We start from the raw sequence: 13,687 nt of genomic DNA on the forward strand, positions 1-13,687 counted from the left end.
GTGTTGTTGTGCCTGTATGTTTTTCCAGTATTGTCTTTGTCTTATAAATAATAATTGTTATTAATCACAGAATATCATATTCACAAAGATGAGCCCTGTGGTGTCATAGTACCAAATATGAGTATTTACAGGACTAGTTTTGAACAAAAAAACCCACCAAAACTTTTTTGTTTTGGGATAAAACATGCATACCCTGGCAGTTAATACCTAGTCACATGGAACAGTTTTCAAATTACAAAACTGCTGACTTCTATCATCATCTTTTTGAGGTTTGAGATTTCTGGGCACTCCTTCCCTGTTTAAAAACCGGGTAGCAAAAACCTCTTGAATTAAAAGTACTGGAAGTTACTGTTCATTTTTATTTGATTTTTATCCCGCTATCCCACATTGCATTGGGCTCATAGCAGCTCACAACAGTATGAAAACAATAAAATTCTAATACATAAAAATTCTAATAAACAATTTTAAATAATACTGCATCATAAGACCTTCTTAAAGCTTATAATTTTGTAAATCTTTTTTATTGGACAAATGAACTATCTTCCTAATTTTTAACATGACTAATCATCCTTTGCATTTGGAACTGCAGTGATATTAAACCGATTCTAGGTTTTTAATTCCTGAGACAGAATTGCTCAACTGCAGCCCAACTCAAGGAGGACATTCATTGGTAACGACATCTATTTTGATCTTACCTAGAAATGTTGCTTCGTGGTGCCACTCCTGCGCAATCCTTCCCTGCACCTGAAACAAAAGTAGGAATCTGAGAATGGGGAGGCTGATGAGAAAATGAAGAGAGAACAGGCTAGGGTGGGTCCCAAACAACTGGGGCAGTCCACGTCGATTTCAAAGAGACCCTTGACCATATCCTATGCCCCCACCACCACACTACCTAGATGAATCCTTCTCACCTGTTGGTCCTGTCTCTTGTTGTCTGCCTGGCTCAAGAGGAACCCTTCTGCCAGCGCCACTGCCTGGGAACTGGTCTCGGGCCCACATTCCCTGACCCAGTTCCCCATCTCCAGGGGCAGGATGGCCAGTAACTGCTCCAGGATCAGCAGGTCCAGGATTTCCTTCTTGCTGTGCCTTTCTGGCTTCAGCCACTGGCAGCAAAGATGGTGGAGTCGGCTGCAAACCTCTCGGGGCCCCTCGGCCTCCTGGTAGCGGAGGTTCCTGAAGATCTGGCGCTGGACTTCTGGAGGGAGGACATTGTTGTATCCCAGGCTCTTCTTCATGGATCTTTCCTGAAATTCACTGCTGCTTCCAACCTTGGAGACATCGAGGCCTTCTCTTGATTCATGGACAGGTGAGTCTGGCTCTTCCCTCATCCTCCCTCTTCTAAAAGCCTCCACCTGGACCAATAGATTACCAGATTCTTCTGTACAGGCAAGTGCCCGATCTATGATTTCCTGCAAAGCAAAGAATGGTTTTGGGATTGAGATTTCACAGACACACAAAAATGCACATATATGACATCTGCATCTGAAGAAGTGAACTTTGGTTCATGAACGCTCATAATAGGATCAAGGGTGCAAGACTTGCGAACTTATGTTTTTTGTGGCTACGATAGACAAACACTGAAATACATGAATAATGAGCTGAAGAGGACAAGTAGTATACTATTGAGGATGTCAGATTAGATCTGGGAGAGGCAAGTTCGAATCTCCACTCAGCCACAAAAGCTGGCTGGCTGACCTAGGGCCACTCATGCACTCTCAGGCTGATATACTATATAGCAGTGATGGTGAACCTTTTCAAGACTGAATGCCGGAACTGCAACCCAAAACCCATTTATTTATCGCAAAGTGCCAACACGGCAATTTAACCTGAATACTGAGGTTTTAGTTTAGAAAAAATGGTTGGCTTGGAGGCGTGCGTTACTCGGGAGTAAGCTTGGTGGTAGTTGGTGGCTCTGCTTTGAACAGCTGTGCAACACTTTGAATGGGTGAATCACGACCCTAGGAGGGTTTACTCAGAAGCAAGCCCCATTGCCAGCAACCGAGCTAACTCCCAGGTAAAGGAGTAAGCACAGGCACCAGTCCTCCCAGCCGAGTCCTACCTGCTCGCCGCGGTGCGCGCATGTCGTGCCCAGCAGCCCAGGCCAGCCTAGATGTATGTGGGGGGCAATTTTCTGCCTCCCCACATGAGAAAATCAGTGCGCGCGTGCCCACAGAGAGGGCTCTGAGTGCCACCTCTGGCACGCGTGCCATAGGTTCGCCACCACTGCCACATAGGGTTGTTGTGGAGATAAATTGGAAAAGGGGAGAACACGGCAAGCCACTTTGGGTCCCAATTAGGGTATAAATGATATCAAAACATGAAATATCGATGAAGAGCAGGTTTAAGAGAGCAGCAGAAGCCCACAGAGAACAAAGTAGTACTGACTCCTCTGGCTCCCATTTTTCCTGGTAGAGGTTAAACTTCAGAGTAGGGCTGGGGAGATCCAGGTTCATCTTGCTGTGGAAGCTCACTGGATGGTGTTGGGTCAGTTACAAACTTTCAGCCTAACCATCCTCACAGATAAACAGGAAGTGAGGAGAATAAGTGAGGAGAATAACTGAGCTGCTTTGGTCTCCAATGTGGAGAAAGGACGTTATCTATTAAGTAAATAAATACAGCTGGAGATGGGAGGGAGATAAAAGACAGGCTGGTGAATGGCCAAGAATAAGAGAACGGGGCAGGGTACAAGGAGAGGATATGGGAGTTGCTAGGAGGGAAAGAAGAAATAGTGTGGGGAGGGGGATACAGGGAACATTAAGGTGTCACCCCACAAGCCCCCCAAGGGTTCCCTGACTTGGAAGTAGCCGTGGCCCAGCCGTGGCCCACCACACAACAGGGCTAGTTTTCCTAGGCAGAGGATGGTGGGATGAAAAGAGGGATAGTAGAAGACAGGGCAGATAAAGGTAGATTGGCTGTTGGGTGGGAAGGAGACGCCACTGCCAACTCCATGTTAGGATGGGGGGGGGCAGGGGCCAAAGGAAGAGAGGGCCCCCTCCTATTACATGTCCGGCTTGCTTGAAGCAATGCATGGAACGGAACAGCCGGAAAGTCAGCTCAGTCACTGAACTCACTCCATTAAAAATCTATACCTACGTCATTGGCTATGGCTGGATATTTATACTGGATATTTATACTGATTTTATTGGATCCCAGAGGTGGGATCCAACAAGTTCTCACCATTTCTCTAGAAGTGGTTACTAATTTTTTCTGAGTGCCAAGAAGGGGTTACTAAAGCAACCTCCCTGCCCAATAGGGACTGGAGGTGCGTGTGTGCGGCGGCGCCACTGTGTGAAGCCCACCACCCTCGGAACCTGTTATTAAAATTTTTGGATCCCACCACTGCCTGAGCCCTATTGGGAAGGGCGGGATATTAAATAAACACATAATTAATTAATTAATAAAAAATCCCAAGGTGGACTTTCGGGAACTTGCTGACCCACCATGCAAGGACTGGATCATCCCAGGTGTCCATGACTCCAAGAGAAGAGGCAGATGTCCAGCCTTGCATTAGCAAAGGTCACCCAAATGTGCCAAGACGTGGAAAAGATTTGCTGCCAGGTGTAAAACAACAGAACCGTGTCTTGGGTAAGCCTCAGCAAAGTGGAGAAGGGGACCACCCCCCACCCCCAAATCCAAATGCCTTCTTTCGAACAGAATGAAATCAATCTGCAGGCCTTTTGGGACCCCGCCTGCCCTACACCAAAACCAGGCTGATGGGAAGGACCCACAGAGGATAATGCCCAAAGAGAGGGGGGTTTGCTGGAGTTTGCAGGCAGCAGCCGAAGGTGCAGCAGAGACCGGAGGAGGATTCCCAGGAAAGGACATCTCAGCCTCCGGGCAAGGAGAAGAAGAGCAGCTGCCAGGGAGCAAGTTGGGAGAGGGGAACGTTTGCAATCCGGAGCCCCCCAGGGGTTCATGGGGCTGAGTTAATATTCTTGCTTCACTGGGGAGTCTGCAAGGGGTGAATCCTGCAGGCCTCTTTGCAACCCCTCAAATGCGCCCCCCACCCACCCAATCCATCCCGGAATGTCCCACTTTAAAAACAGGGCAACATTTAGCAAAGCAAATCTTATTGATTGCTTATCTACTTATTGCTGACCTTGTTTTTTTTTTTCCCCAAAAGAAAATCCACCGGCGCTGCTCCGCCTCCCCTTCGTTCAAAGGCACCAGCCAACCACCAGGCAGCTGGGACAGGTGAGCCAGGCGTGTCGGTGCAATGTCACATGACTTTCTTGGTCTATGCCTCTCTAGGAGCGCGGACTCTTTACCTTTAACCCCTAGACGGACTCTCCAAAGAGGACCCCCTACCCCACCCCGCTTTGCTCTTGCAGAGGCTGCACCAGTTTCCCCAGCGAGCCGCAATTCCAGGCAAAGGGAGACCAAATTTGACCCCTTCTCCATCCCAGCTGGTCCCTAAAAATCTCAGGAGGGGAAAGGGGGGGAATGCAGCTCAGACTAAGCCTCTGGATGCAAAAGCATCCCTGCAGAATGTGTGCACATAAATTACTTAACCTGAATGTATAATAATGAAGTCTGATAACAAAGGAATAGGAATACATCAGAAATGCAAAGAAAATCATACAAATTCCATCAAGTAGAACTAGCATTTGGATTTAAAACGCTTGACATGGCTTTTGCTCAGTATAATTGCATTAGTCTTAACTGAATCCACTGTATGACTGTTGTATGTATGTTGTTTCTAGTGAGTTGTCTGTCCTTCAGAATTACCAAGTCGCAGTTTACCCAGGCATTGTTAATTCTCTGAAAAACAACAACAGTTTTTGAGAGTAAAAGCCTTGGCAAATCAAATAGGTGTTTCTTAATCTCACTGCTTAATCTCACGTAAATTTGCTTTATTGAGACAATTTTATGCTGTTCCTCCAACATTTGAATTTTGTCCATTTTCTTGGTTTGTTCCAAATCCCCCCTTTTTTCTTTACTTTTCTAAGTAATGGCTATTAAATTCCTGCTAATATAAGCCTTACTGGTTTTCCAAATAATTGAAATGAGGACATTTGGATGTGGTGTTTATTCTAAAAAATTATTTGATATCTTTAAAACTTTTTTTTACTCTATCTTCTTATAATAAAAGATTTCCATTTGATCTCCATCTTCCACTTTTACCTCTATTTTGTTGCCAGGTTATTGCTAAAGGATTATGATCAGGAAAGCTTTTGGGTTGTATCTTCATACACATACACACACACATCTGGAAAATACCTTCTTCCCTTCCCTATGAATTGTGTAGAAGCTTTTAACTGGGCTCACTGTCTAGAGACACACAGAGTATTTCATTTCATTTTATTGGACTTGTACCCCGCTCAGAGCGACTAACAACCGAAAGATAACAACAAATAACACCAATAAATATGAACCTCAAATATGAACAGTAAATGAACAACAACCACAACCTGATTTCCCAGGCATCAGAGCAGACTCTGCTCTGGCCTGTGGCATAATTTTTTTTTGGGGGGGAAAGATTTTTCTCCCCTGCAAATGTTTATGGGAGGGATTTGGGCGTCATAGTCTATAGATTGGCTTCTTCCCAGCCCACAATTTTTATCTGAATATTTTCTGAGGGTATGACTGAAGGGCTAATAAGGCAGCCCTGGGGAAGCTGAGCAGACCTCCCTCTGGATAGAATATGGCTAGCAGTCCTTCTGAGAAAGCTTCCTAGACTGCGTACTCCTGCCCAGACTCCAGGGACTAGATGGCCACTGAGGTTCCTCTCCATTGTCTCTGTTTCCAGCCCTGCCCTTGACTGAAGGACCCCCTGCTTAGGACCTGGGCTACAAATACATGAACTGCAAGCAGAGATCCAGATATGCTGCAATGCAAATATAACATAGCAGAACTCTGGCTACAATGGATGTCAAACTAAATAATAATAGCTACGAACATAGCACAACTGTTGGGAACGGCAAGACCCAGCTTGGTGTAGTGGTTAACAATGGCGGACTCTAATCTGGTGAACTTGGTTTGATTCCCCACTCCTCCACATGAAGCCTGCTGAGTGACTTTGGGCCAGTCACCGTTCTCTCCAAACTCTCAGCCCTGCCTACTTCAAAATGTGTCTGTTGTGGGAAGAGGAAGGGAAGGAGTTTGTAAGACTCCTTAAAGCTAGAGAAAAGGGAAAGGGGGAGGGGGAATAAAAACCATCTCTTCTTCATTTGACCTATTGATTAGGCACTGGCCAGTTTAGTAGCCATAGACTACCTGTCTAAGAGCAGGTATATCTACAGCTATACAATTCTCTCACTTTCTTTGTTCTGTGCTCAGTTTCTTCTTTGGCTAGTAGAATCATAGAGTTGGAAGAGACCACAAGGGCCATCAAGTCCAACCCCCTGCAAAGCAGGAATACATAATCAAAGCACTTATTATTTAGCAACTCACTAGAATCTGCACCTTTGTTGGACTGTGCTATACTCTGCTTTTAATGTACATGCAACCCAAGAACAACAACTCGGTAGATAGAATCTTTAGTGCCTTTCAGGAAGATAGACACAACTGGTTAAGCATTTTTATTAATTTTTCTTTGATGGAGAGGACTGCGGAGAAGTCCTCCCCTCTACTTTTTCCTATCTCTGCCATGTCCTTTTTGAAATATGGTGACCAGAACTGCACATGGTATTTCAAAGGAAGCCGCACCATAGATCTGTACAAGCATACAGATCTACACAAGACTCAAAACTGACCACCAGTTTCAGCATGATAGTGAGAGCTAGAGTGCCAAACATGAGGGGAATTAGCACCTCCCAGTAAAGATAAACTTGATAACATCCTTCAGCTACTGGCAAGAGAAGCAGAAGTTTACTCCCAAGGAGGCAGGAATGGAGAGCAATGCAGACAGGAAGGATAGAAAATAGCCTCTTGGTCACAATACAAAGGGGACTGAATCATTTCCCTGACCTATCAGAGCTTGTGTGCTGCAGCTGTCACAATGGCAGACTAGGAACAAAACTCCAGCTCTGAATCCCTATTCACCCATAGAAGGCTGCTGACTTCTCTTGGATCAGCCACACCACATAACAGGGTTGCTGTGATGATGAACAGGAGCAGAGAAGAGCAAAGTATGATGCCATTAGTCAACACTGGGGAGAAAAGCAACACGAATAGGGAGGATGGAAGAGATCTCCTTCATTAGAAAACAAAGGGTGCTTAATAACCTCTCTCAGAGGTTCAGAGTACATAAGGCACAGTGGTTAGAGGGTCTGACAAGGCTATAGGAGATCCAGGTTCAAATCCCCCCTGTACCAATGAAATTTGCTGGCTAACCCTGGGCCAGGCACTCACTCTCAGCCTAACCCACCCATCAGCATGGTGGTTCTGAAGATACAACGGAGGAAAGGAGAGCAGTGTAAGTAGCTGTGGATCCCAAAGGGGTATAATTATTAAAAATTTTGGATGCAGTTCGGCAAAAAGGACAATTATCCTCGACATTAGTATAGCTGCCACTCCTTTGGAAGGAGACAGAACTGCTCATTCAATAAGGCCCTTTGCGGCCTGGGGCCCTCATACCTGCGAGACTGTCTTACTTGAGCTCTGCTATCCGCAGAGGCAAATTTACTGGTACTTCCCAGCCCTGCAATGATGCGGCTCATCTCTACCCAGGCCAGGGCCTTTTCTGACCTGGCCCCTGCCTGGTGAAATGCTCTTCCTCCATCCATTAGGGCCCTGCGGGACCTTGGTGAGTTCCGCAGGGCCTGTAAAACTGAGCTGTTCCGCCGGCCCTTTGCGGGAGGCTGGCCACGGATGGTCCACCCCCTCCTGAAGCCCCATGTACCATCTAGTCCCCTCCTGGGGGCTTGAGTGTAGGGGGGTTGGGGACCGGATGCCATTGTACTGTACTTGGTTATAGGTTATGCTGCTGCGGTTGTTTTAAAGGGTTTTATCTGTGATTTATTGTATTTTAATCTGTATTTTGGATTTGTTGTATTTTACTTGTTGGTTGTTTGCTTATTGTACACTGCCCAGAGTCCTTTGAGGATTGGGCGGTATACCAAATCCAATCAATCAATCAATCAATCAATCAATCAATCAATCAATCAATCAATCAATCAATAGTCCTATGATCATTAAATATGGACAGTGGAGCAAGCAGGGCAGAGCATCTAATCCTAAACAATTTATTACATTTTAAGGTCTGTGAAACCCCTGCATAATATATCTCTAATGGGTAGGAAAAATAACTCAAATGTCCTAATAAACTGTACTCCAAATGCTTTAGCTGAGAAATTAAAGTGCCTTAACCAATACCAGTTCAACAGCTGTATAATACAAGCTTAATATTGCAGAAAAACTCTCAGTGATGATACTTGGAAAGATTGGGCTTGAGACTGAAGATCTTGCAACCGTTTAAACAGTTGAATGTTTTCTCTCCTTATGAATTCTCTGATACAGCTCATGGTTTAGAATTTATTATTTCTTTCCTATGTGAATTTTTTGGTGCACCTTAAGATTTGTCTTTTGAGCAAAGCTCTTCCCACATTGCAGGCTTTCTCCCAGTGTGGATTCGTTGATGTTCAGTAAGATGTGATCTGTGAGCAAAGCTCTTTGCATTTATATAGTTTCTCCCCAGTGTGGATTCGTTGATGTTCAGTAAGAGGTGAACTCCGAGCAAAGCTCTTTCCACACTCCAAGCATTTATATGGTTTCTCCCCAGTGTGGATTCGTTGATGCATAGTAAGAGCTGTACATTGAGCAAAGATCTTTCCACATTCCAAGCATTTATAGGATTTCTCCCCGGTATACTCTAAGCATTTATATGGTTTCTCCTCAGTGTGGCTTCGTTGATGGAGAATGAGAGCTGTACTTCGAGTAAAGCTCTTTTTACACCCCAAGCATGCATATGGTTTCTCCCCAGTGTGGATTCGTTGATGAATAGTAAGAGCTGTACTTCGAGCAAAGTTCTTTCCATAGTCTAAGCATTTATATGGTTTCTCCCCAGTGTGACTACGTATGTGTTTAGTAAGGTCTGAATTCTGAGCAAAGCTCTTTCCACATTCCAAGCATTTATATGGTTTCTCCCCAGTGTGAATACGATGATGGTGAGTAAGGCTTGAACTCCGACAAAAGCTTTTTCCACACTCAGAGCATTTATATAATTTCTCCCCAGTGTGGATTCGATGATGTTGACTACAATCTGAACTCGTAGTAAAGTTTTTTCCACACTCTGAGCATTTATAAGGTTTATCCCCAGTATGGATGCGTTGATGTGCAAGAAGGCTGGTACTCTGAATAAAGCTCTTTCCACACTCCAAACATTTATATGGTTTCTCCCCAGTGTGGATTCGGTGATGGATAGTAAGAGCTGAACTCTGAGCATAGCTCTTTCCACACTCTAAACATTTATATGGTTTTTCCCCAGTGTGGCTTCGTTGATGTTTAATAAGATCTGAATTCTGAGCAAAGCTCTTTGCACACACCAAACATTTAAATGGTTTCACCTCAGTGTGGATTCGTTTATGTTGAGTAAGATGTGAATTCTGAGCAAAGCTTTTTCCACACTCCAAGCATTTATACAGTTTATCCTCAGTATGGATTTGTTGATGAGAAGCAAGGATGCAATTCTTAGTGAAGCTCTTTCCACACGCCAGGCATTTATGTCTTTTCCCTGTGTGGAGCTGATGTCCAGAAATGTCTCCCTTCCAACCAAAGCCCATTCCACATTTGAAGCATTTATAAAGTTTCTCCCCTGTGTTAATTTTTCTGTGTGTATCAAATATCTGGGATGCAGCACTCTGAGAAGTACAGCATTCAGTCCCTCTCTTCCATTTTATTTCTGTATTTCTTTTCTGCTCTTCATCATAGAGGAGGTGTAATTCTCTCTTGGACACAGTCTGGAGACCATTATCCTCTGGAATAAAGAGAAAGGACTTGTGAGATCTTCAGGGAAAAGCAGAATCAATTAAGAAAACATTAACTGCTCTTCATAATGACAGAACTGGAATCACCTGGAGAAAAATCCTGCCCTGTTTTAAACTGCAGTTGATGCTTCCTTGGAGGTAGTTCCAGCAGAGACAAGGCAGCCCAGTGGAACCACCATGTTCAGAGGCAGTATTTTCTAAACAGGGGTGATTTGGGTCTGGCTCTTCTTCTGGTGAACTTTCTAGAGACTTTAGTTGGCCACTGTAGGAAATGGGAGGCTGCGTTACTGAGACATCTGGCCAATCTCTTCTTGTATGTGTACAGAGGCCTGACTGCATTTCCTGGAGAGAGTTTGGAGCAGAACTGTACACCTCAACTCTGAACTTCAGAAGTCCTCTCCACCTCAGATAAGTTCAGCCTCCCAGACCACCTGTTCTGTGACCCTGTTAGAAAAGCTGAGACAGGTAAGGACTGGAAACTGGGCATGTATAGTTGGTGCCCCTCATCTGGGGAATGTGCCCCCTAGAAGTTTGACTGAAGCTTACCTTCCTGTCTGTCTGAAGCCCAGTCAAAACAGGCCTTTTCAACTAAATTTTACTTTTGGAGGGATCTATTCAGCTGCTTTACAATCTTTGTGTAATCTCAGGAGTGTCCTCGGGAAATTTTTAGGGCAAGTCAGTGGCTATTTTACACTCTTCTTGTGCCTCTGGATTTTAGGAATTGATCATGTAGGCAGTATTTTGGGATTTTATGCTAATGTTTTGATTTTTGAGCCAACTTGAGGAGTTCTGCATTTTAATAAATGTGGAGAGGCAACATATTAATAAATCAATGTGTACAAACATCAACAACTGTATAAATATCTCCACCAATTTTAGGAATAAACCAGCCAGCATTTTGTTTCTCACTTTAAATCCTCTTTCACATTTGAGAAATCTTTCCTGGATGTTCTCAGTCTGTTGACTTTTGAGAAATCCCTCTGTGCTCCAGCTGATAAAATTTATGCTTAGAAACATGGTTGCTTCCCCCATACAAGTAAGCAGATACCTGCTGAATTCTTTCTTTCTTCTCTAGCCTGGTCAAGTGGATCTCCTGCTTCTTCCAGTGGGGATATGGATTCAGGTGTGAGAACCAGAAAGCCTTTTCATCAGGGGAAAGAAACAGACCGGTTATTTCCAGACATACCAACTCTAAGAAATATTCAGATTTTTAAACCAGGCTATCTCAACCTTAGCTACTAGTAATGGCAAACAACGAGAAACCAAATATTTTAAACTCCTGAATGATACACGCAATGGGAGAGTAGGGGGATTTTGCTTGGATCTTCTCCCTTTCAGGCACCTTACAGACCTTCTAGGATGAGAAAAAGTGGCGTTTGATCCCATAAACTTCTACTACAAACCGGAAATTATTTTTAACTGTGCAATTAAGAACTGAGTTATTCCAGTCTCAGTCCATTGACTTCAATGGGGCGACTCTGTTCTGCATTGCCTGTCAGACTTATGAATCTGAATTCTGTATTGAGGGCATATTTTTGCCACTCAGCCTTAAAAGAGATCAGAATGGCATGCATTGTTTTCCTTTCCCTCCAGCACAGGATGGGAAGACAGCACCAGCCCAACTGAATTTAAGAGATGTCCGCCAGGCAGAAATTCAGTAAGTGGAGCTCATCATGACATAGAGCCAAGCTTCATCTGCTAAAATCCCATGTTTCTGGATTTGTTCTCTAGGGTTCTGTCCTTTAATGAATCTGTGAGCCATGTCTAAGCCTACACTGTGTACGTAGAATGAACACCCCAGAAGGACTCCAATTTATCCTTGAGGCTGTAAGATCCTCAGGACAAGCACATGTCTTTCTGAACTTTGTAAAATGCATATTGAGTGCCCTAAACAAATAAAAACATTATTATTATTGTTATTCTTTAAAATGCTAATTGCCATGGCTCCTGTGAAAGGCAAAGAGGAGGCCTTGTCGACATGGCAAAAACTGTTACGGAGGCCGATCCTTCTCCTGCCCCACGTTCAAACAATTTTTCCTGCACTTCTTACTGAAGAACATTGAGCTCAATCAATCCTCAAAAGGAGATGAGGGGTGGGCCTTTCTCTTCTGCCATGTTCATTTTGGTTACAAACCAATATTTCAGTATATAAAGTAATTTTAACCGAGTCCAGTAAGTATGCAGAATCTCTTCCCATTCCTTCCTTTGCCCCTTTTACATTCTCCTACTGAGAGTCTCCATCAGAAGAGCCCTACCAGCCTCCATATTTTTGCTGGTAAAAGTGCTGTCAAGTTGCAGACGAATTATGGTGACCCCATAAGGTTTTCAAGGTCAGAGATGGACAGAGGTGGTTTGCCATTGCCCTCCCCTACAAAGCATCCCTGGACTGAAACTGTTTAGCTTCTGAGAGCTGACGCGATCAGGCCAGGCTGGGACATCCAAGTCAAGGTTGGGGTTCTCTTTAGAGAGAAGGACCTCTGCCTTAACCATCTGTGAATCAAGTGACAGGAGACTCTTACCCAGAGAGGCCACATTCTGATGATTGTCCTCCATGACCTCCTTGTGAAGCCTTCTTTGGTCTGGATCCAGCAGAGTCCATTCTTCCTCAGAGAAATGAATAGACACTTCCTCAAAGCTCACTGGACCCTGGAAAGAGGGAGAAAAATGTCTTCCCTGATAATGTTAGAATTCTCCCGCTTCTAAGATTAGTCCAAAAGGAATAAAATAAAATGTCGACATTCAGGATCAGAACCTCCAAGGTAAATTTTCACTTTTTACCCATTGAGCAGCACTGATAGCAGCTGAGTGAAAGAAATGGAGAGAGAGCAGCCCTGGTCTAGGGAGATGGGGAGAAGGCACCCAGGGCAAAATCTAAAGTTCCACACTTACCTGATCAGGCTGTCTGGAAGCTGCTTTCTCTCTGCCCTGAAGAGATGGCAAAGAATGTAGGGAACCACCTGGAAGGATATGAAGGTAAATGGAAGGCATTCTATACTTCCTGAGTACTTTGCAATTCAGTCCCACGGGGAAAATAAAATTCTTCCTCTCTTGGCTCAGGATGACAACTATCCTTACATCCTGATTTCAGAATATTTTTTAGAATTCCACACTTTCGCCAAATCCAGTGTTAATATGGTTATCCTATACAAAAGTGTGGTCTGTTTGTTCAATGGTATAGAATTCACAGAACTAAGAAGGAAGAAGCGCAAAGAACAGGCAGTCATAAACCAATGACAGAAATACAGCTACCAGATCCCAGAATTTGATGGCATATGGGCTGGAACAAAATCAATAGAAAAAGGCTTCATGTGGGAGAGTGGGGAATCAAGCTTGGTTCTCCAGATTAGTGTCTGCCACTCTTAACTGCTATACAATGCTGGTTCTCTAGGCTACATTATAATACAGGCATTCAGTTCTGTTCCACAATGGACCATCCTGAGCGACTTCATCCCTTTTGGACAAAGAACAATTCAATTTAGACTACTTTATCTATATGTCTTGAATGTTCAGATCCTTCACCAGGTGCTTGATGGAAGTAGGACTATGGGAAATGGCTGTGATTGGTAAAAGAAGGCTCTTACACCAGAGATGGGAATTTGCTTGGAATGAGAGAAATCCACTTGTGATTCTTAGAAAGGAAGCTGGTTTAGGTCCAGCATAAATATCAGTTTTAAGTCTTCAGTGGAAACCGGGTGGGGGTTCAGTACTACTTCAGCTTCTTGCTCTTCACAGACTGTGAATAACCAGCTACAGGATCTGTTTACCTCAGTCAGTAAAACTGTACTGCTTATCATTTGACTATCACTGTGCTGCTGTTGCTG

The 13,687-nt window shown here is 44.1% G+C and overlaps 3 protein-coding genes across 3 annotated transcripts in view; 1 reads left to right on the plus strand and 2 right to left on the minus strand.

Annotated features, from left to right (window-relative positions):
• LOC125428531 (zinc finger protein 708-like) overlaps positions 1-13,687 on the minus strand; it is a 1,111,878-nt gene that overhangs the window by 979,057 nt on the left and 119,134 nt on the right. The gene's annotated exons all lie outside the window — the stretch shown is intronic.
• LOC125428548 (zinc finger protein 420-like) overlaps positions 1-13,687 on the plus strand; it is a 472,581-nt gene that overhangs the window by 168,153 nt on the left and 290,741 nt on the right. The gene's annotated exons all lie outside the window — the stretch shown is intronic.
• Positions 1-13,687, minus strand: part of LOC125428889 (zinc finger protein 420-like) — a 36,587-nt gene that overhangs the window by 9,177 nt on the left and 13,723 nt on the right. Inside the window, 6 exon segments of the mRNA XM_048489597.1 lie at positions 8,434-8,489; positions 8,552-8,738; positions 8,847-9,856; positions 10,915-11,007; positions 12,386-12,512; positions 12,756-12,823. Coding sequence (XP_048345554.1) covers positions 8,434-8,489; positions 8,552-8,738; positions 8,847-9,856; positions 10,915-11,007; positions 12,386-12,512; positions 12,756-12,823 — 1,541 coding nt within the window.

The sequence above is a fragment of the Sphaerodactylus townsendi genome, linkage group LG03 (assembly GCF_021028975.2).
Source record: "Sphaerodactylus townsendi isolate TG3544 linkage group LG03, MPM_Stown_v2.3, whole genome shotgun sequence".
Classification (NCBI taxonomy): Eukaryota; Metazoa; Chordata; class Lepidosauria; order Squamata; family Sphaerodactylidae; genus Sphaerodactylus; species Sphaerodactylus townsendi.